We start from the raw sequence: 19,868 nt of genomic DNA, 5'->3' as shown, positions 1-19,868 counted from the left end.
GGGTGGCTCTTTGTTAGATATTTTGTTGGATAATACCATATCTCACAGCTTCTCCTATCCAGGCAATTTATCTCCAGTAAAAGGAGTTGGAGTTCTGCCTAGGTCATTTGTCTCCTTCCACCTTAATTTGGAAGAATTCTATATTTCTCTTTTTTTGTCTTTAATTTGTTATAATGGACAATAGTTTTTAAGTCCAGCAGCATCCAGCTGGCTTTTTAAATTTACATGAGATATTTGGAATTCCACTTTCAGTTGCTGAAATATCCTGCTCATCCTAAAGGTGCCTTCCCATCTCTGTTATGGAAGAGCAGTTCACCCCGTTGTCCTTATTCCATTATCACATCCTCAACTAGGGTCAGCTCCTGATTGTAGGTGTTTTTTTCTGAAAGTGAAGGCTTGAGGTTTTAATCATTTCTCTTGTTGGATAAAAGTGTGGTTAGCCACAGAAGCACTTTGCAAGGGAAAGTACAGTAATTTTTTTCCCAGAAAATCCCAGCAAAATTAATTTTATTTTACGCATCTTAAAATATTTTGGAGGAAAAGCTAGAGGAAACATTTAGTATTTCAGAATTTAATATTTCAGATTTCCTAGTAATAATAGCCATTGTCAGAGTAGGGTGTTGAATGACGTAATGCCGTTTAAAAAAAAAGTCAGTTTGATTGAAAGATATAGTACCAAAGATTAGATCTGAAAAAACATAATCATTAACTGAGTTCATTAGAGGGAATTGTGATGAGAGTTTCCTATCAGCGAGAGAACATCTGACACAAAACAGGCCATAGACACAGCTGTGGTTTTTTCCACTGCCTCTGCAGGTTGGGCTGTTCGGGGAGAAGCGTTTCCCGTCTGTGCTCAGCCCTCGGTGAACCCGACAGGAGCCTGGAGCAGCAGCTCCTGCTCCGCTCCCAGCTCCGCACCGATCCCGGCGCCGCCGCCGCCTCTGCGGGAGTCCCGGCCTGTGCGAAGGAAGCGCAAGGAGCTGGAGGAACCTCCTGTGGGTCACCTGCGCCAGCGCGCACGGAGGGGACATGGATTCAACCTGCAAGTACAGAAGGAAGAGATTCTGTCTTGCAGATGGAGAAATAATCTCCGGGAATGTGGCAGAAGAGTGAGAAGGGATCGGTGGCTGGCACGTGGCAGGGAGCATCAGAGGAGGGAGGAGAGAGGCTGGAATGAGGGAGCAGAGGGCCTGCGTGTGCCGCGTGCTTGGGAAGGAGCTCGGGCTGCAGGCCTGGACCACAGGGTCTTTTGGTTGTTTCAGGTTTGTTTATTTGTCTGTTTTTTTTCTTCTCTTTTTCATGCAATTCCCATAGACTCAGTCTTGTCAGGAAGATTTCGTGGAGCTGGAAGCACCCTTCCAGGCTGTTGCCATGAGAATATTTGCTGCGTTCTGTAGAGGTACCTCAGTATTTGGGGGGTTAATATGCAGAAATAAAAGCTGCACACACTGAATCCCAGAGCTGGAGCTGGGCTGCCTGAAGATCCATCTGTGTCGCTCTTGCCAATGGTTTCCAAGGAACGTAGACGAGCTCTGACTCCAGCAGGAAAGGGACTTTGGGGTGCAGGAAATAGTCCCTAAAAGAGACACAAAACTGTGAACTTAAAGCAGAATTGAAACATGGAAAATATCTACAAAATTCTGAGTTATTTTTGCCTTCTTTTATCAGCTAGCTTTAATTAGAAGCACCTTCCTCATGTCATGCATGATTTTGTAGTTGATTCTTGGTTCTTTATATGCTTGCAATTCTATCTATTATTAAACAGTAAACTCTGCTGATCAGAACGTGTTGAGTCACCCATATAAAGGAATTAAAGCTCTTTCCTCACTGGGTGCAAGTCCTTAGTCACACTTTCTTCATTAGGTTTATGAAACTCATCCTTATTGTTCTGTATGGGAAGGCTATTGCTCATTGCTTCAGTGTGTTACTGGTAATTTCGAATTTTGATGTCTCACAAAAGCCTAGTGTCTAATCCACAATTCTGAAAATTTGTGAGTAATCCAATTTCTAAACACTCGCTGCCTATTTCTTTTGCTGCAGTTTAAGTCCGTGCTCATTGCACATGTGGCTTCGGGGGGGACACATCTCCCGCATTTCATAATTCTCCATGCAGGTTCCAGCTGTATCCCGCTTATCCAGACAGTCTCACCCTCCAGTTTCACAAGTTTCTCCTCACATTTGGTCAAGACAAGAAGGTTCTTTAAGGCTTTTAGTGTCCCGACCCATCCCAGGGGCTTCTCCTGAAACTCCTTCATTGCATTTCATCGGGTCTCTTCCGAGGCCCTCTCCGTAGCACCCGGCTTGGCTCCTGAGCCTCATCCTGTGGCACACGGTGCTCAGCGCACACCAGGGAGCAGGGCAAACAGCACCTCTCCAGCACGGGCTGTTCAGCACAGGCAGATGCACCTACAGCCGCCGCACTCCAGCTGTTCCCATTGCTCCGCCTGGTTTCCAGCTACTTGGAAATATTGCATGAGAGTGACGTGTGTTTCTGGAACTGGAATTTGCGTCTCTCCATCCCCACCCTTGTGAGTCGACCTGTTTAGCCTCAATCCCTGGTGCTCCTTCCACGCAGGACGGGGTTTCTCTGACTTTCTCTGCCGCTAGAGGCCACCCCCTGAGCACGCAGGTCTGGATCCAAAGCTGGGCTTGCGACCTGCGCCCTTCCCTTCTGCAGCCCCCGGGTAATTTGGCCCCGTGGCTGCTCCTGGGCACCGCGATGCTCTTTGGAGCTCCTGCCTTGCTGGGTAGGTAGGTGACTCCACCACAGAGCTCCCCTCTGGCCCTGCAGAGCAGACTGCACGGGTACGCGCCGCTGCCGGGGGCCGGGGACATGCCCTGCCTCTGCGGGGACATGTCTTGGCATGGCTTTGTGTTCGCATTTCGAGTGACTACACCACAGAATCGAAAACATTCCTAGGCACAGGTTTCTGGTTGCGTCAGACAGAAACAAAGTTTTATTGGAGACATCTTTGGGATACAGAATACCCATCAAATTGGTAGGATCTGTAAGCAGGAGATTCCGAGCTCAGTGCTGAACCCACGAAGCATTCCAGGCAGAGAAGCGCGTAGCGTGCGGGGCAGAGGGAAGGAGGCCCAGCTGAGTAGCTCTGGTGGGCCTGGTCTGGTTAGATGGCAACTGGGACTCGCAGAAAGGATCAAAAGCTCCTGTTTCTCCTCAGGAACATGGAGACTGCAGGGCAGTTGTGCGGATTTCAGTTTGAAGGGTCTGGTGCCGTAGGATTATCGGTTCTTAGTCAAAAGACTTTCTTCCATATCCTATTTAGAGACAAACAATCCATTAATTTCACCAGTTTGGCACTAATCTCTGAGGCACCAGGTAAAACAGGATCCTGACCGTTTGATAGGTGATCACCAGCTATTCCTAAAGCATAAAGGAAAACTACTGTATAGAAATGGTATTTTTAGTTGTGTTCTACAAAGAATTAGATGAAGAAAACCAGCTAGGGCTTTAGCTGCATGATACACTGATGTCCTCCATGGATCTTAAGAGGAGTTGGTCCTTTGTACACAATTATGGATGATTTTGTGATACAAACGAATTCACCACCAACAGGAAATGGTCGTTTATTCCCTGGACTGTTCTCAGATCAGTGAGTTAAGGTGGGATATAAATCAGTACGGTTGTGATGGACAGAATATTGTGTCCTGGTAACAGTTCTCACCTTGGTTTCCACCACCGCATGACTGGGAAGATGAAGAGTAGGAGTGGGAACTGCTGACGCCTCCGGAGATTCTTCCTCCGCCGCCTCCTCCGCCAATGCTGCCGCTTCCCCCTCCTCCTCCTCCTCCAATGATGCCGCAGGATCCTCCCCCACTGCCTCCTCCTATTCCTCCTCCGCTGCTTCCTCCTCCCATTCCACCGCTGGAAGAACCGCTGCCTCCTCCAAATCCACCGCTGCCTCCTCCAAATCCACCGCTGCCTCCTCTCCCTCCTCCAGAATAGCCGCCACCTCCTATTCTGCCTCCTCCCGTTCCTCCTCCTATTCCTCCTCCTGGGATGCTGCAAAGAAAGAAGGAGGGAGAGAAAAAAAACAGTCAGTCGGGTGCGTTTTTCATCTCAGAAGGAGACTTCTCTCCCGATATCCTGCACTTCTGCGCTGGGAATTAGCCCAGAGCAGCTATACAGCAGGTACTGTGCCAAAGATCAGGCACCCTCTTACTATCAGTTTGAACGTGCCCTGGAACCTCGAACGCTTTTGTGAAGGTTAGGAAAGACATGGTCATTTTTCTGCCCCCGGCCCTTTCCGAGGCTCTGTCTGGGCTCAGAAGGGAGGCAGGGTTGTGTGTGGGCTTCCTCAGCCGCCCCAAAGGGCTGGCTCAGACCCTCGTGTTAATTTTCCCTCGCGTGATCTCTATTCTGAACAGCTTCTCAAGAAATTGCCAGTACCTCAGGCCTCAGAGGGGTGGATCAAGGTAGCCAAATTAGCCCGATTTCAACACAAAAGCTGTTTTGCAAATCTAAACTGTTTGCTGATTTACTTTCTTTGTGACTCATCCGGCATCCCCGGCTTTACCTACTGCTCTCTGCTCTTGGCAGGTTACGTACACAAGGTCATGCTGCCCTTCCTCGAGCAGGGCCCGGTACTGCGCGATCTCCTGCTCCAGGCGGGTCTTGATGCCCAGCAGCATCTTGTACTCCTCGTTCTGGCTCTCCATCTCGCAGCGGATGCTGGCCAGCTCCTCCTCCAAGGGGCCGATCATGGCCTGGATCTGCTGCAGCTGCAGGTTGTAGCGGCGCTCGGTGTCCTCCAGGTTGGACTGCAGAGAGTCCACCTGAGAACGGCAAACAAAATGGGCTGGTTAGGGCAATGTGCCGAGTTTGATTCATCTGGGGGAAAAATCAGAGGTTTTTCTCACGCACAGAAAAAGAGAAGAGCTTCTTTGGGACCGCGGGTAACCAGCCCCCTTCTCCCTACGGATGGGGCGATTGCAGAAGCGGCCCCGTGTCCGTGCGTGGGTCGTCGGCCTGTGTGGCCCTGCTTACCATGCTGAGCTGCGACTGCAGCTCGATCTCCAGGCTCTGGTATTCCCGGCGCAGCTCAGAGACCTGCTGGTTGCTTGACTGAATCTCCTGGCCACTTGAGTGGACTTGTTGATTAACTTCTTCGATCTGAAAAAATGCACATGAAAAATTCATGTATTTGGTTATAAATGAACAGTGTGGGGTTATGACAACAGCTCTGAGAAAGCCATGAATACAGCTGAGAAAGATGTAATGTGGATTGTCCGGGCACTCTTCCCGCATGCCAATCCATTCCAAACCTCTTTGTAATTCACCTTATTACTGACACATGCTTTAACACAGCCTTAATACTCCAGTGCTAATCTGTTACAGTGAGCAACTAGAGCCAAGAGTGTAAAGTTTATGTACCTTAAACACTACATGAAAGGCAGCTTTTCCTGTACAAGGTGTGAACAGGGCAAGTCCTTTGTGAAAGATTTAACAAGTTTTTGGTATTGTACTTTACCTTGGTTTCATACCAACTTTCCACCTCTCTGCGGTTGTTCTCAATAAGACGTTCATATTCAAAGCGCATTTCATTTAATTTTTCCATCAAATTAATGCCAGGAGTAGCATTGACCTCCACATTGACGTCCCCACCAGTTTGTGTTTGCAGTCCTCTCATTTCCTGCAAAAATCAACAAAAAACACAGGTTCTCAAAACATAAAGGCAAGGAGAAACAACCTTGTTTGAAATAAAGGAAAAGAAATGGAAGGTGAATCTTCATGCATTCGTATTGCTCCTCAAAAGAGGCCTTATCTGTTCCTGCCATGGAAGGAAACATTCCCACCATTGCTGAGCTCAGCTTTGCAGTGAGCCAGGCAGCACATGCTCCTTGAGCCTGATTTCTTTGCACTGGGGCCCTAAGTAATTCCATGCCATGTGCTCTTTGTGAAAATCCTTTGGGGTATTTTTCTTCTCAGTGGGAAATACTATCTCAGATAACATAATTTTTTTCTTTTGGCTTCTCCATATGTACTATTCAGTTTTCTTGCCATGACTTCAACAAGAAAATTGTACTTGGTAGTGAGAAATACTCACTTTGCTGCTCTCATTTTGCCTGCTGTTGACCTAGATTCTTTGTTATATCAGTTCCAGGCAGTGAGAGCTATGGAGACGTGCTACATATTTCTGCAAATCAAAGACATATCGTCTCAAGTTGAAAGATCAAAGCCAGCAGCTAAAATATGCCTATTCCTAATGGAAGAAATCTACAGGAAATTCTCTAAGTGCTGACTTTTAGGTAGTTATTATTTTAAGGTGTGGGGGACTTACCTCCTCATGGTTCTTCTTAAGATAGATCAGTTCCTCTTTTAGGGATTCATACTGTGTCTCCAGGTCGGATCTTGCTAGAGTCAGTTGGTCCAAAAGTGGACGTAATCCATTAATATCACTTGCCACACTCTGGTGGAGACTGTACTCAGTTTCATACCTAAATCACAGACAAGAAAGTTAGTCAAACTTCTACCAGATTCTGCTACCTCATGAACAGTTCCAATCAGTACGTCTTTGGCCCCATTGCTCTTTCATGGATTTAATGCTTTTTCCATCTCCAACAGTTTGATTTGATTTTAGTGGAATCTCCCTATGGGATCGATTTGATGAGGATTACATTTATGAAGCCACAAGCAAAGATGGAGAAACTTAGACTGGAGTCTTTTAAATGACACTCTTTAATAATTTGGCCCAAAACAATAATGAGAAACCAACCAAAACTAGTCTTTCTTTTTCCAACAGTTATCTGTACTGTGGTTGGAGTCAAAACACTGTAGTGTCTGGAAAGATTGATTGGGAATATGGATTCATGGGGGTAGGGTGAAGGAGGATGACTTGAGACCCAAGGGAAGACTCACTTCAGTCTGAAGTCATCCACAGTCATCCTGGTGTTGTCAACGTCGAGAAGGATCTTATGAAGGTCCACGCTCGCATTAACAATCTGCAGGGGAGAGGACAGAAGACATTTGATCAGACACCGTTTCAATCTGGCACAGGAAGAGGGAAGAAATGTCCGTGCGGATGTGCACTGCAGTGTGTCCCTGGGGGGATGTGAGGCCTGAGTAGCGCTGCGGAGAGAAAAGAGCGTCTTTCAGCTAAAAGAAAGTGATCTTATATAAAATCAGTCCTGGTTGTGTCTTTGCTGTGAATTTTGGTTTACAAATATCTATTCAAAATATAACACCTTGTTGGAAAAAGTATTTAAACTCCTCATTCTCCCCAGACAGTGGGAACATTATAACCATTGCAGTATTCACCGAAGAGATTTGAGACTCTTCAGACTGTGTTAGACTGGATGCTACGGCCTACAGATTGTCTCATCCTGTATGTTCACCATGAGATGGAATTCATGGATGGCCTTTCTGGCACAACATAAGGAAGGAACAGTCGGATCTCTCACTTGAGCGAGTGAGGAGCAAATAAACCACAAGGCCGTGGGGTTAAGGGAGGCCCTGAGCAGTCCCCGCTGTGGAGGCACGAGGAAGGACCTGCCCATGCAGCCAGATCGGCCCAAAGAGGGATCTTATGCTGGACGAGGCCAGGTGTTTCTCATGCTAATCTGCCCAGATTTAGTCTAATGGCATCATACCTGGTTTTGCAGGTCATCAATTGTTCGGTAATACTGGCTGTAGTCCTTGGAACCAGTGGGCCCTTGCTTCTGGTACCACTCTCTGATGAGCCGCTCAAATTGAACATTTTCTTCTTCCAGTCTCCGCACTTTATCCATGTAGGAAGCCAGGCGGTCGTTGAGGTTCTGCATGGTCAGCTTCTCGTTGGTGGAGAGCAAGCTGCCATCTTCACCAAATCCTCCGTAGCCACCACCGCCAAAGCCGCTGCTGCCCCCAAAGCCACTAAACCCACCTCCACTGTAGCTGCCACCACCAAAGCCACCTCCACCAAAGCTGCTTCCGTAACCACCTCCCATTCCTCCGAAGCCACCTCCGCCGGATCCAAAGCCTCCTCCCATGCTCCCACAGCCCATTCCTCCTCCTCCAAAACTGCCACCGCTCATTCTCCCGCCATAGCTACTGCGGCTAATCCTCCCGCAACTCCCACTGCTAAATCCCCCTCCGTAGCTTCTCCCGGATCCTCCTCCACCAAAGCTTCTCCCGGAAAAGCCTCCGCCTCCCCCGGAGGAGGTGTACCTCCTGCTGGACACCGAGGAGTACCCGCCAGACCTACGGGCTCCCCCGCTGCCGCTGCCACCGCCTCCGCTACCGCAGCCACCGCCGCCACCGCCGCCACCGCCACTGCTTCTAGTGACGCTACTGGAAGACTTGGTGCCACAGCTCATGGTGGCAGCAGCAGGAGTGGAGTCTCGGTCCCAACTTTAGGTGCGCAGCCTGATGCGATTCAGGACTGTAAATTTCCCTCCCCAGCTCTCTCTACTTATACTTTTGACAGTGGGTGTCACCGCCGGGTGTTTCCTTCTCCCAGGGCATTTGCCAACTTTGTTGTTTGTGCCAAGAATAATTTGCTGAACAATATTTTTGTGCTGGTATCTCAAGCAATCTGTCCCATTGATGGGTAAATACTGTTTGTTTAGGAAAACGCTGCTTATTTCTTTTGGTGGCACTTTATCCATTTAGCTTTTTTCTGGGATAGGGATTTTTTTGCTTTATGTGGCTTCATCTGCTTTACTAGAGAAAAACCACTTTATCCAGCCAGGGTCCTGCTGCAGCTAATGCTGAGGCTAGTGGAAAATAAATAGTATAGAGAAAATTTTTCTTCTAAAGTTTTCCCTGAATGGCAGAAAGGGATTCCTAAATATTCCAGGTTTAGATTGCACATTTATCTTTTAATTTAATCCTCTGCTTTCTCCGCTCGCATTTTTGTAGATGCTGTTTTATCAAACACTATGTTTTTACTCTTTCTAGACACCAAAGATTTTTTGCAGTGCTTATATTCTTTTTCTTCCTATATAGAAAATGCTATGACTTTTATTAATGAGATTGCACAGCTTGTCTATTTAGCCTGTGCAACCTGTATACCCCTGTTGTAACTGAGAGAATGTATGTATTTATATCAGAAATCTCTTCTGGGATTCTTATGTTAAAAATCAAAGGCCTTCTTTGTGATAGACCAGCCTACAAAACAGCCAAACAGCCTTCAAAGAGGAAATAAAAGTATTGTTTTCACCAAAGAGCTCTGATTCTAAAATCATAGGACCGCTTCTAATTAGCATGGAAAGTCAATTGGAGCACAATTAGAGTTGTATTAACCCAAGCAGTGACCTATGGACCGCTATGGGGGAAGGCGCTTTGTGGTTTCATGTAAAACTGCTCATTCTCTTGCTTGTTGCTGTGTCACGTATTGCAGGCCAGAGTCACTCTGCAAACTCCTCATGGTACCGGCGCTAAACGAGGATCCCAGGAGCACACGGGAACACTCTGCACGGAGCGGGGGGAATTCCACTGCTGAGACCTCAGCAAAACCAGGGCTCGGGTCCTGAAAGAACTGAGCTAGGGAAGGCTTGTCATTGATTTTCCCCTCTCATGGCACTGAAGGAGAGTACCTGAGAGCTGCAGTGTTTCTGAAAAAGCTGTAAGAAAATTCTGAGCTGGGGCAAACTGTGCTAACGAGCGGCCTTCGGTTTGCAGTGATGAACGCCTACAGAAAACATTTCTGACACTGTTGTTTCTTCTTTGTTGGTGGTGAAAACTAAATATTTTGGTTCAAGGCCAGAATTTAGTTTGTGTAGTATCTGCTCTTCCCAGTTCTCAAGCTACATCCTTCCATGCAAGCCGTGGCCGAGCGTTCCCGTAAGCAGCATCCCTGCAGGATCGTCCACGGGCTCTCGGGTCTCGCGGCAGCGGTTCTGGAAGCCGCGGCCCTCTCGCTGTTGCCGTTTGGTTGGAGCAGGTTGCCCTGTTGGCTCCTGGCAGTTTTGCTGCGTGTTTCTGACGTGTCCTTGTTGCCATCCTGTCCTTATCCCGGCATCTCCAAAGCCGACATTCTGCGGATGGCAAAGCATCCAGCCCTTGCTTTCCAGCAGCCTCCTTGGTTTGGAAGTTGACTTTACATCGCTACTGCTTCCTGCAGTCAGTGTCGTCTCTTGCAAACTTCATTCCCCACTCCGAACGTTTTCACTTTAAATCCTGCATTATTTAACATTTTCTGGTTGAGCCCATTGCCCTGGCCTCTGAAGCTGTGCTTTTGCCAGCGTTGCTCTATTGCTGCTTGAGCAATCGCTTTCAAAAGCGCTCTGATTTTATCTTGCTGTTTGACATTTGGCGCAAAAGTGACGAAAGATTTCAAGCAGTTTGATGATGGGATCATTTGGCCCCGCTTCGCAGCGGGAGGAAGGCAGTATCACTTCAGCAGCGTAAACACAGGTTTGGCCCTTTGCTGCGTTATCTTATTGGAGCTGAAAGATGTAGCCAACTGCAAGCAACACATCTTTGGGTTTGTGCCGTTTCCCCTCAGTGTCTGGAATGGGGCTTTGCTCATGGGGCCTTTTTTGACTGATTCCAGATCGCTGCATTGAGCTGCCCATCACGGATCACCGTGAGCCACCCTCCGAGTGCTCTGCACAAACTACAAGGATTGAGTGATAAGGAACAAAAACCTCCAGGATTCTTGCAACAAGAGGAAAAATGTTTGCCAGAAGAGCCTCTTAACCTGCTTATGCACTTTGTGAACATCTACGTCGTTCCCTCTTTTCTTTTCAGGCTGCCTGCAGTACAGGGAGCTGCTCATAGCAGGGACTTGTCTGTTTTGGAAAGCCCTCCGGATAAGGGCTTATCTCACTGCATGCTTAGAAAGTACTTAAATAGTAAAAGCAATTAAAGCAAGTCAAGCTGTTGGAGAGCTTTAGATAATCTCAAAAATTCTTTGTAATTCTGTATTATTGCCACGACTCATATGTAAAGGAGGAACTCCAGTAAAAGATGCTGCTTTTAGACCTTTGGTGGCATTTACGTGCTGTGCTCTTAGGATGTTCTTTTTTTAACTTCAGTGCTGCTATTGCTTCATTTTTGTGGGCAATTTGATCCAATTTGGTTTTTTTTTTCATTTCCTGCAAATCAGAGAAGATCCTTTCTGTGAACAGATCTCATTTTGCCTTCTTGAGCTTTGGTTTTCAGCAGCCAGCAATAATCTTTGTTCTCCAATGCTTTTCTTACATGGATGGTGTAAAATGTTTAGCTTGCTGAATTATCTGAAAGGAACTACCAATTTTGGGGCTTTTTCTCCTCTCTTTCCTATGCATGATGCAGTTTAGTCCTCAATGCTATTGTGCTGATACAGCATCCAATGTGTTATATAACGTTGCTGTTACCAAATCAACCCCGAATATTATCATTTATTGCCACAGCTGCTGGTGTTACTCAGCGCTAAGTGCAGCCCAGCGCGTTGCTTATCCTTCAGCTCAGCACATGGCACGTTGCAAGGGCAGTTGACCTTTTCTGCCATGCTCCCTTTTTTAATGTTTTCCTTTTAATCTGACCCCCAGGAATGTGTCAGAGAAGTGACTCCCGCACGGCAGGATGAGGACGAGGTCCGGGAGCAGCCCACGCTCTTCATCAAACCCGGACCTGGCTCCTCTCCTCGGCACAGTGCAGAGGCAGCCTGGAGACCTTGCTAGCCAAAAAGTCAAATGTAGAGAATTAATACAAGTAGAGAACGTAAAGAATTAATACAATATAATCCCCGAGCCAGGGGCTGGGGATCCACTTTGAACTTAAGCCAGTCTAAAGTGTAGTTAAGTCCCATTTATGTCTACTACATTTTGGGAACCTGCCCATGCTCTGATTATCAATATAGAGAATTATTATCATAAAAAAAAACCACTGTAAGCAAATGACTCCTAAGCAACCTGTTCTCCCCCCGAAAACCCTGGGGCATTGCTGTGAGATGGGCTCTGGAAAGGCTGGACAGCTTCTCCCATCACAACAGTCCACTGAAATGACATTTTTCCTGCATTTCGTTCTGACCCTGGTCACAGTCTCAGGTATTTGCACGTGGGCTGACAATTAATGCTAAACAGTAAAGAGATCAGCTGAATATACAAATAGGCAATTTTGAAATTTGCTAATATAATTACAATTATACCTCCAAATGGGCAAATGAATTGCTTTAAGAGCACTGAAGCTGCGCATACAGGAGTGTATATGCTCATTTATTCTTGCCTAAGGCTCTTCGGAAGGTCTTGTACCAACACGCACTGCAATTTTCTTCTTGGGGCACACGATATGTATCCAAATTGCAACATTTTGTGCTCATAAAATTAAAGCTTATTATGTAGATTATGCCTGACAAAATGCACGCAAATGTCAAGGTTCTCCTTGCAACCCTGTTCATGCGGCTCAGTTCCACTCTCAGCATTCCCTAAACTTTGACTCCCAACTCGGCTGCAGGTGGATTTCTTACCCAGGCCCTGCAGTTGCTTTGGTTTTCTAGCTCGGAATGCTCACAAATTTGTATTTATTTCTGTGTATAATTACAACCTAGCAATGCAAGTGCATCGACAGCATCAGCAGCATCACACAGTGCAGTGTCCCAGCGCGTTGTACCTCATGTCCCCACATTTGCCCTTCATGCATGTGGTCGGACACGGTTCTGAACTGTCTGCTCCCGCTGCGGTCCCTCTTTCCTGGACTTTTCCAAGTTATATTCTGCTTTGCTCTCACATCTCTCTGTTTCTGTGGAATTTCTTCTGTAAGACCAGAGACATGGGAGTTAAGTAGCTGTCTGGGCAAAAAACTGGGAGAGATTTGTGGTTTTGGGATGCAGAGTTAAGGAGAGGAGCCAGAGCCTCCCAGAGCTGCTCTTGTAGCGCGGGGAGCAAGTCCTGACACAGACAAACTGCTCCCTTAAATAACCCACGTGCGTCCCCTCCTTGTCAGCCTCCCAGGTCTTGCTGTGAGTGCAGGGTGCAGGGGATGGCTTGTAATCCCCTTGGAAAAACCACGGAGCAGAAACTCGGGAGGAGGCAGGTTCCTGAAGGAGGCCTGGGAAGCTGCTTGGCCGGGGAAGGCGCTCGGGCTTGGTCCTTGCTCCAATCCTGCGCGCACAGAGCGAGGAAGGGGGGCTAAAGCCTGCAGGAGGACCAGAATAAGCAAAATAAGCAGGGAAAGTGGTTTTGTGGGTTAGGCAACGATACGGAGGCAGGTGCGATGTGGCACTGCCCAGATCTAAACGTGCAGGGGGTGTTTTGGCAATAGGAGGGAGCCGGGGGTTCCTGCAAGGAGCCCCACGGCCCCCGGCGCGTTGGGTCCTGCTCGGCCAGGAGGACGGGCCCTTCGTGGGACACGCGGGCGCCGCTCGGAGGAGAAACCTCCCGCGGGCGTCCGGCCTTCCCGGGGCGCCCGCGTTGCGCAAGGCAGCGCCCTGACTCACCGGCCCGGCTCCGCTCGCGGCTCGGGCGTTCGGGAGCCCGATTCCCACACTCTCCCCCGCGCCTCTGTTTCTCAACCGTATCCAGTGGGTGAGGCCTTCGCCAGGGAGAAAACACCTTGACTGTGAAAACAGGAGGGCTAAATCCGTGGTGAGGATAATCCTGTTTGGCCCCTTTTGTTTGCACACAGGGAGTGCGAGGGATAGGGAGGATGGTGGGAATGGGGCGATGCGAGAAGCCCCCGGCCGCCTTCCCGGGGACCCCCCCCGTTCACAGAGAAAATGCTTAGTAAATGTGAATGAATCTTGGAGCTAATAGGAGAAACCAGCAGGTTTTGGCTGCTAGTTGGGCTAGGCTGCTAGTTCGGCTGCTGCTCCACCGCAGGGATGACCACAGCGTTGTGCTCGGCACCACGTTCCTCGCCTGGTCTGAAGCTGCGATGAGGGGTCACTGCCAACGGTTACGTCTCTTGCACAACCCTATTGGCTTGTTACCGTGCCCTCCACGGTAGGCCTTGATATTTCTGTCTGAGGCAAAATATCTGCTAAAGGAAATTACTGGCAGACAAGGCTTTTCGATTGCATCAGAGAGAAGTAAAGTTTTATTAGAGTCTTTTTTATTTTCCAGAAGAACGCCAATCACGGCAGAGATTCCCTCAGGAAACAGAGATGAGGCACAGAAACACAGGTGGCAGAAGCAGTTGGGTCATCCGGAGCGCTGGCGTGAGCCACTTGCAGTGACTGTGTTGGGTAACTCCAGCCCTCCACAAGCCGAGGCCGCAGGGTCCCTTCTGCAGGGCGGCCTGCGGGTTTTGCCCCTCACTTCTCCGACTTCCTAAAACTCCCTGTAGAAAGATGAAGCAAAAAGCTGGCTTGAAGGAAAAACTAAGGTCTCCATCAGCATCCTTAACATTATGATTATTCCAAATTACAGTGTGTGCAGTTCTTAGTGGACTAGATTTTCTCCCAGCCTTCTGGAAAGGCCGGAGCAAGGTGCATGTGCGGTTGCAGCTTTATAATGTTTATAAATTTATAATGTTAAATACATGGACCAGCCTCTATTTTTTCTACATTTTCAGACTTTTTTTTTTCTTTTTGAATGGCCAGGACTTGGAGCCTTACCCGACTTCATGGTTTTTATGGCTTCAGTCACTTCTTCCATTGTTGCTCCTCTATCCAGTGTATTCCCTTCCAGGCAGAGCTTCGAGGAGCCTCCTGTAACCACAGCCATAAAATTAGACTTGGAGAAGACTTTCTGCTCACTCCCCATCTGCTTTTGCTTTGCTGCTTTAGGACTTTAGCAGCTAATAATTCCTATAATTTAAATGCTCTAATAGATTAAGTATTTTTACCAATGCAGTGTGTAACAGTTGGCTTTATTCAGAAACTACTGACTTCCCCGCTTCTCCAAGTGCTTGGCCTGCACATTAGCTGCTTCCCCACTGCTGTGTTAGCAGAATCTCACCCGAGGGCTTGTTCTTCTCTTCAGACACATTTTGTCCTTCCACAACCCTCCCACACACCCTCCCAATCCTCCTCTTCCCGTTTTTGCAAACACTATGGTGTTAATATGGCAACTGCATGGCAGCGAAAACCAACAGGAAAAAATCTCCAGATTTCCAAATGAGGACGGAAGTTTGTGCGTCCTTTCCCGCTATTCCGAGAGCAGAGTCAATGCGAGGGGGCTCTTCTGCTCGGTCCTTACCTTGGTTTTCGCCGGAGCTGCCGGAAGATGAGGAGTGGGAGAGGCAGGACTTGCCCCGTCCCCCCCCGGCGCTGCCGCCGCCTCCGCCACTTCTTGCTCCGCTCTCTCCTCCGCTTCCATGGCTTTCCTCCACGGATCTTTTCCCGCTGCTTCCTCTACCCCAGCACCAACTGCTTCCTCCTCCATGGCTTCCTTTTCCAGAAGAGCCGCCGGTTCCTCCATGGCTTCCTCCTCTGGCAGAGCCGCCACCAGCTCCTTCTCCTGAGCTGCTGTAAGGGGGAAGAAGCGGTCACGGATACGGTTTATCACGACAGGACATATCCGACATCCCAGTGTCCTTCTCCGAGCTCCTTGCACGGCTGGGAAGGGGCCACTCCAGAGCTGGGTATAAGCTCTGCTCTCCGAGCACAGGGGAACGGGATTGTGCTTCCAAAGGAGGAAAGGAAGGAGAGGGAATGACTTTGCCTTGAGCATTTAGAAGGTGCAGTTCTTACCTGGCCCAACATTTTCAAATATAACTTTGTATTTCCTGATTATACTTATGAGAGGAAATGGCAATTTATAGTTCTAGATACTCCTCCAGACACATTGGCCCAGTTCATAATGGCCAGCTCAGATTTAGCACAGTGTGACTTCCTGAGACCGTGCTAAATGTATTGACCATGAACCAGTCCTTGCACCAGCTCTTCACATATTGCTGCCGCTTCCACCTGCAGCCCTTTGCAAGGATGGCACGTGGACCCCTTCGAATGTACGTACGTGATATTCTGCTGTCCCTCGTGCAGCAGGGCCCGGTACTGCGCGATCTCCTGCTCCAGGCGGGTCTTGATGCCCAGCAGCATCTTGTACTCCTCGTTCTGGCTCTCCATCTCGCAGCGGATGCTGGCCAGCTCCTCCTCCAAGGGGCCGATCATGGCCTGGATCTGCTGCAGCTGCAGGTTGTAGCGGCGCTCGGTGTCCTCCAGGTTGGACTGCAGAGAGTCCACCTGAGAACGGCAAACAACATGGGCTGGTTAGGGCAATGTGCCGAGTTTGATTCATTTGGGGGAAAAATCAGAGGTTTTTCTCACGCACAGAAAAAGAGAAGAGTTTCTTTGGGACCGCAGGTAACCAGCCCCTACAGATGGGGCGATTGCAGAAGCGGCCCCGTGTCCGTGCGTGGGTCGTCGGCCTGTGTGGCCCTGCTTACCATGCTGAGCTGCGACTGCAGCTCGATCTCCAGGCTCTGGTATTGCCGGCGCAGCTCAGAGACCTGCTGGTTGCTTGACTGAATCTCCTGGCCACTTGAGTGGACTTGTTGACTCACCTCCTCGATCTGAAAAATGAATATACAGAATTGGAGTCTTTCAGTTTTACTTAGGAGGTCAATACATGAGATATGAATAAGCTATATAGCATATAGCATACTGTTGTGAGAGAGAAATACTTATCTTAGGTTTAATGTATAGATTTCTGCTTGTGTAAATGAGGAAAATCTACATGAATATTCTAGGTGCTTTTGACTGTGTTTAAAATTAAATAGATTAAAATCTGCAGTACTTCCTACCGGCTCTGCTATCCGTAAAGAGGGATTCAGTGCTCACCTTGCTTTCGTACCAACTTTCAACCTCTTCGCGGTTTTTCTGGATAACTCTTTCATATTCTTGTCTCATATCATTCAGTTTTTTCAGGAGATCCTCTCCCGGAGCAGCATTGACTTCCACGTTCACGTCACCACCGGACTGTGCTTGCAATGATCTCATTTCCTGCAGAGAAAAACAAAAATGGAGAAATTACCCCATGAAACAGTTTGGAAAAATGACTTCCAGAGGCCGGTTCCTCTGCAATCAGCCTCTAGACCGTCTCCATCCGTGCTTGCTCTGCAGTTGGCGTTTCCAGGGGATGGCCCTCACCTCCTCATGGTCCTTCTTGAGGCCGATCAGCTCCTCCTTGAGGGACTCAAACTGCATTTCCAGGTCAGACTTGCCCAGGGTCAGGTTGTCCAGCATGGGCCGCAGCGCATTAATATCGGCCTCCACGCTCTGCCGCAGACCCGACTCCGTCTCGTACCTGTGCCGGGGAGAGCACGCAAGGTCAGCCCTGCTTTGGGCTCCTGCTCCTAGCAGCTTCACTCCTGAACACCGTCACACATCCAGTTCTCTTCATTTCTGCTTCATGCCTGTGCTTTGTTACACCCAGCATCTCTCAGGCAGCAGAATTATGAAAGCAGCGGCCAGAACCTAAAGTTTAACATTTACAAGTTTTATATGGACTTTTTTGCCCTTCTCTTCACTACAGGCTTTGGGCTGGTTTCTTGTCGCTAGATTGACATTTTTATACAGAGTGAATTCATGCAAGCTGAGGAAAGTAGGAAAAAGGAAGCCAGTGCCTGGAAAAGAGGAATATGCATTTACTTCATCCTGAAGTCTTCGGCGGTCATGCGAGTGTTATCCAGGTCCAGAAGGATCCTGTTAGTTTCCACGGCTGCGGTCACAAGCTAGAAGAGAAGACAACAAGCTGAGCGCCGTGGAGGTCTCTAGGCTTGCCCGAAGGACACGAATGTGAACGTGGTCTCCCTTGATAACGTCGCGTGACGGAAATGGCAGTTCCTTCAGAGGCCTAGGACGGTCATGTGCAGCACAAAGTGGTGCCTCCATGAAAGCAGCGCTAGGAATGTGGAAGCTGTGGGCTCGGGAAGGGTCCCGCAGGCCGCCCGCGCGTCGCGGCCTTCACGCAGGCCCGGAGTGGCGGCCGCTCCGCGGGGAAGCGCTGCCAGGGGACGCGGCCCCGCCGGGAGCCCGCGCTCGCCGCCAGCAGAACCGCGCGTCCCCCGGCCCCGATGGAGCTGGGAAAGAGCAAAGCTCTGCTTGCTTGTTTCTGAAGACGAGGCCTGTCCACCGGGGTGTGTGGGCACAGGCAGGATTCCATGATTCCCAAAGCTTTCCTCGATCACAGCAACACCCTCCGATGCTCAACGCTTCTCTGGGAGCATCCTACCTGATTCTGAAGGCCTTCAATAGTTTCGTAGTAGTGGCTGTAGTCCTTGGTACCAGTAGGACCTTGCTTCTGGTACCACTCCCTGATTAACTGCTCAAGCTGAGCGTTTTCCCTTTCTAAATTTCTGACCGTATCCATGTAGGAAGCCAGGCGGTCATTGAGGTTCTGCATGGTCAGCTTCTCATCGCTGGAGAGGAGCCCCAAGCTCCCTCCACCGAAGCCACCGCCGCCGAAACCACCCTGGCCTCCACCAAAGCTGCCTCCATAACCACCACCAAAGCCGCTGCCGCCTGCTCCAAAGCCTCCTCCCGCGGCAGCGGAGCCCATTCCCGCTCCGTAGCCACCACCGCTCATCCCCCCTCCGTAGCAGCCTGCGCTCATCCTCCGTCCGTAGCCACCGTAGCCCAGGCAGCCCCCGTACGCCCCGCTGCTCGTGCCCCCTCCGTAGCTGCTGTGCCTGATCCTTCCACCGCCCCCGGCCCCGCCGGGGCTGCTCCTGGAGCTTCCTCCGCCACAGGCGCTCCCGGCCGTCCCGCCAGCACCGCTGCTCCGCGAAGAGCCGCATCCCCGGGAGGAGCCGGCGCCGCCGCCGCTGCTGCGCAGGCAGCTCTTGGAGGGCTGCTTGGAGCCACAGCTCATGGTGGCAGCGGGGAAGGGCGTCAGGGCACTACTCAAAGCTGCTTTTACAGTGGGTCTGGAATCATAGCTCCAACTTGCCCCCTGCCTGCTCTGTATTTATAGCGAGGCAGTGGGTGTCACCGCAGCAGGGAGCACCCGCTTTCCATGTGCCTTTCCAAGCCCTGGTTCTTACGCCAGGAGCAGAAGTTGATGGGTGACAGTGCCAGGAAGCTCAACCCCTCCTCAAAGTGTTTGTGACCACTTGTTTATTAACACAGAACATGTAATTTCTATTGGGTGGCTCTGAACTAGGTGGGTCTTTCCTGTGATTCTACTCGGCTTATCTACAGTCATCTGGGTTAAACTCACCCCATCACCTCATCCCATTCACATCCCTTTAAGCACTGTTGTAATATGGAATAGTAATGAAGTTTACTATGTTGCATTTACCATAATTTTCCCTAGCTACCTCCTCTTTCAGATATGCATCAAAAAATCAAGTTGACATTTGCTCTGGTTTATGCTCTGGTTTATGGATATATTCTTTCCTTATGTTTAGTCTTTTCTTGCTTTATGCCCCTTGAAAACACATTGCAGGTTATGTTTTGCAGATGCACTTGACCTACTCTACTTTTCCTAATTTCTCATGAAACGTAGTGAACACTGGTAAATATCGTATGAGTCAGTAGTTTATTGCCAAAATACCTCCACAATTATGTTATATAAATAACAGTTCCATTATGAAGGAATTGTATGGCAGCAGCTTACAAATGGCTGAGCATAAGACTGCAAGGAGAGGAACGTGACGGTCTGTGGCAGGAAATAACTCATTTTATTTGACAGCACTGGCAAATAACGGGGGGTGCAGAGCGTGCACAGCACTGGTCCCACTGGGTCGACCTCTTGTGCCACTTACAGAATTGCAGAAGGGTTGGGTTGGAGCTGTGCTGCTTTCAAGACATAGAGGGAATTCTGTATTTCATGGAATCTTTAATCAAATATAAATATTCTGTTGAAGAATTTCAAGTAAGCACATTGTATGGACTGAGCTGCAGCTCATCTATGCCAGACGTGGGATTGAGTCTGTAAATGTACATCCAAATGGCATTTTCCCTTCAGTCTTGTTTTCAGTTCATGGGCACACTATGACCCGGAGGAGATGCCGTATTTGCTCCCTGCCTCCTCTTATTGAAGATTTTCTGTGTCTTTCC

General features: G+C 49.0%; 3 protein-coding genes across 3 annotated transcripts in view; 1 reads left to right on the top strand and 2 right to left on the bottom strand.

Moving 5' to 3' along the window:
- The window catches only part of LOC104572241 (NF-kappa-B inhibitor-interacting Ras-like protein 2), a 208,426-nt gene that overhangs the window by 10,653 nt on the left and 177,905 nt on the right, over window positions 1–19,868 (top strand). The gene's annotated exons all lie outside the window — the stretch shown is intronic.
- LOC104572594 (keratin, type I cytoskeletal 17) lies at window positions 3,178–8,316 on the bottom strand. Its single transcript, XM_088529724.1, has 8 exons — window positions 7,612–8,316; window positions 6,881–6,963; window positions 6,303–6,459; window positions 5,493–5,654; window positions 5,009–5,134; window positions 4,571–4,797; window positions 3,687–4,024; window positions 3,178–3,279 (listed from the first exon to the last, which is right to left on the bottom strand). Exons 1-8 carry the CDS (start codon window positions 8,314–8,316, stop codon window positions 3,254–3,256), a joined length of 1,824 nt encoding a protein of 607 aa, XP_088385850.1. The 3' UTR covers window positions 3,178–3,253.
- Window positions 14,178–18,678, bottom strand: LOC104572599 (keratin, type I cytoskeletal 19). Its single transcript, XM_088529705.1, has 9 exons — window positions 18,040–18,678; window positions 17,457–17,539; window positions 16,956–17,112; window positions 16,647–16,808; window positions 16,253–16,378; window positions 15,799–16,049; window positions 15,064–15,329; window positions 14,481–14,573; window positions 14,178–14,203 (listed from the first exon to the last, which is right to left on the bottom strand). The coding sequence occupies exons 1-9, from the start codon at window positions 18,676–18,678 to the stop codon at window positions 14,178–14,180; spliced, it is 1,803 nt and encodes a 600-aa protein (XP_088385831.1).

The sequence above is a fragment of the Tinamus guttatus genome, unplaced genomic scaffold (genome assembly GCF_059628265.1).
Source record: "Tinamus guttatus ecotype Peru unplaced genomic scaffold, ASM5962826v1 Tinamus_guttatus_pri_ptg000339l, whole genome shotgun sequence".
Lineage (NCBI taxonomy): Eukaryota > Metazoa > Chordata > Aves > Tinamiformes > Tinamidae > Tinamus > Tinamus guttatus.
This window is presented reverse-complemented; position numbering and strand designations above follow the sequence as displayed.

Excerpts from the sequence above, each read along its gene's own strand:
- LOC104572599 (XM_088529705.1), bottom strand. The coding sequence starts at position 18,678 with ATGAGCTGTGGCTCCAAGCAGCCCTCCAAGAGCTGCCTGCGCAGCAGC. Across the intron at positions 16,809-16,955 it reads TCAAGAAGGACCATGAGGAG|GAAATGAGATCATTGCAAGC; the intron begins GTGAGGGCCATC and ends TTTTCTCTGCAG. Across the intron at positions 14,574-15,063 it reads CAGCTCCGGCGAAAACCAAG|GAGGCTCCTCGAAGCTCTGC; the intron begins GTAAGGACCGAG and ends CTGTGGTTACAG.
- LOC104572594 (XM_088529724.1), bottom strand. The coding sequence starts at position 8,316 with ATGAGCTGTGGCACCAAGTCTTCCAGTAGCGTCACTAGAAGCAGTGGC. Across the intron at positions 6,460-6,880 it reads GTGGATGACTTCAGACTGAA|GTATGAAACTGAGTACAGTC; the intron begins GTGAGTCTTCCC and ends TCTGTGATTTAG. Across the intron at positions 5,135-5,492 it reads AAAGTTGGTATGAAACCAAG|ATCGAAGAAGTTAATCAACA; the intron begins GTAAAGTACAAT and ends GCATTTTTTCAG.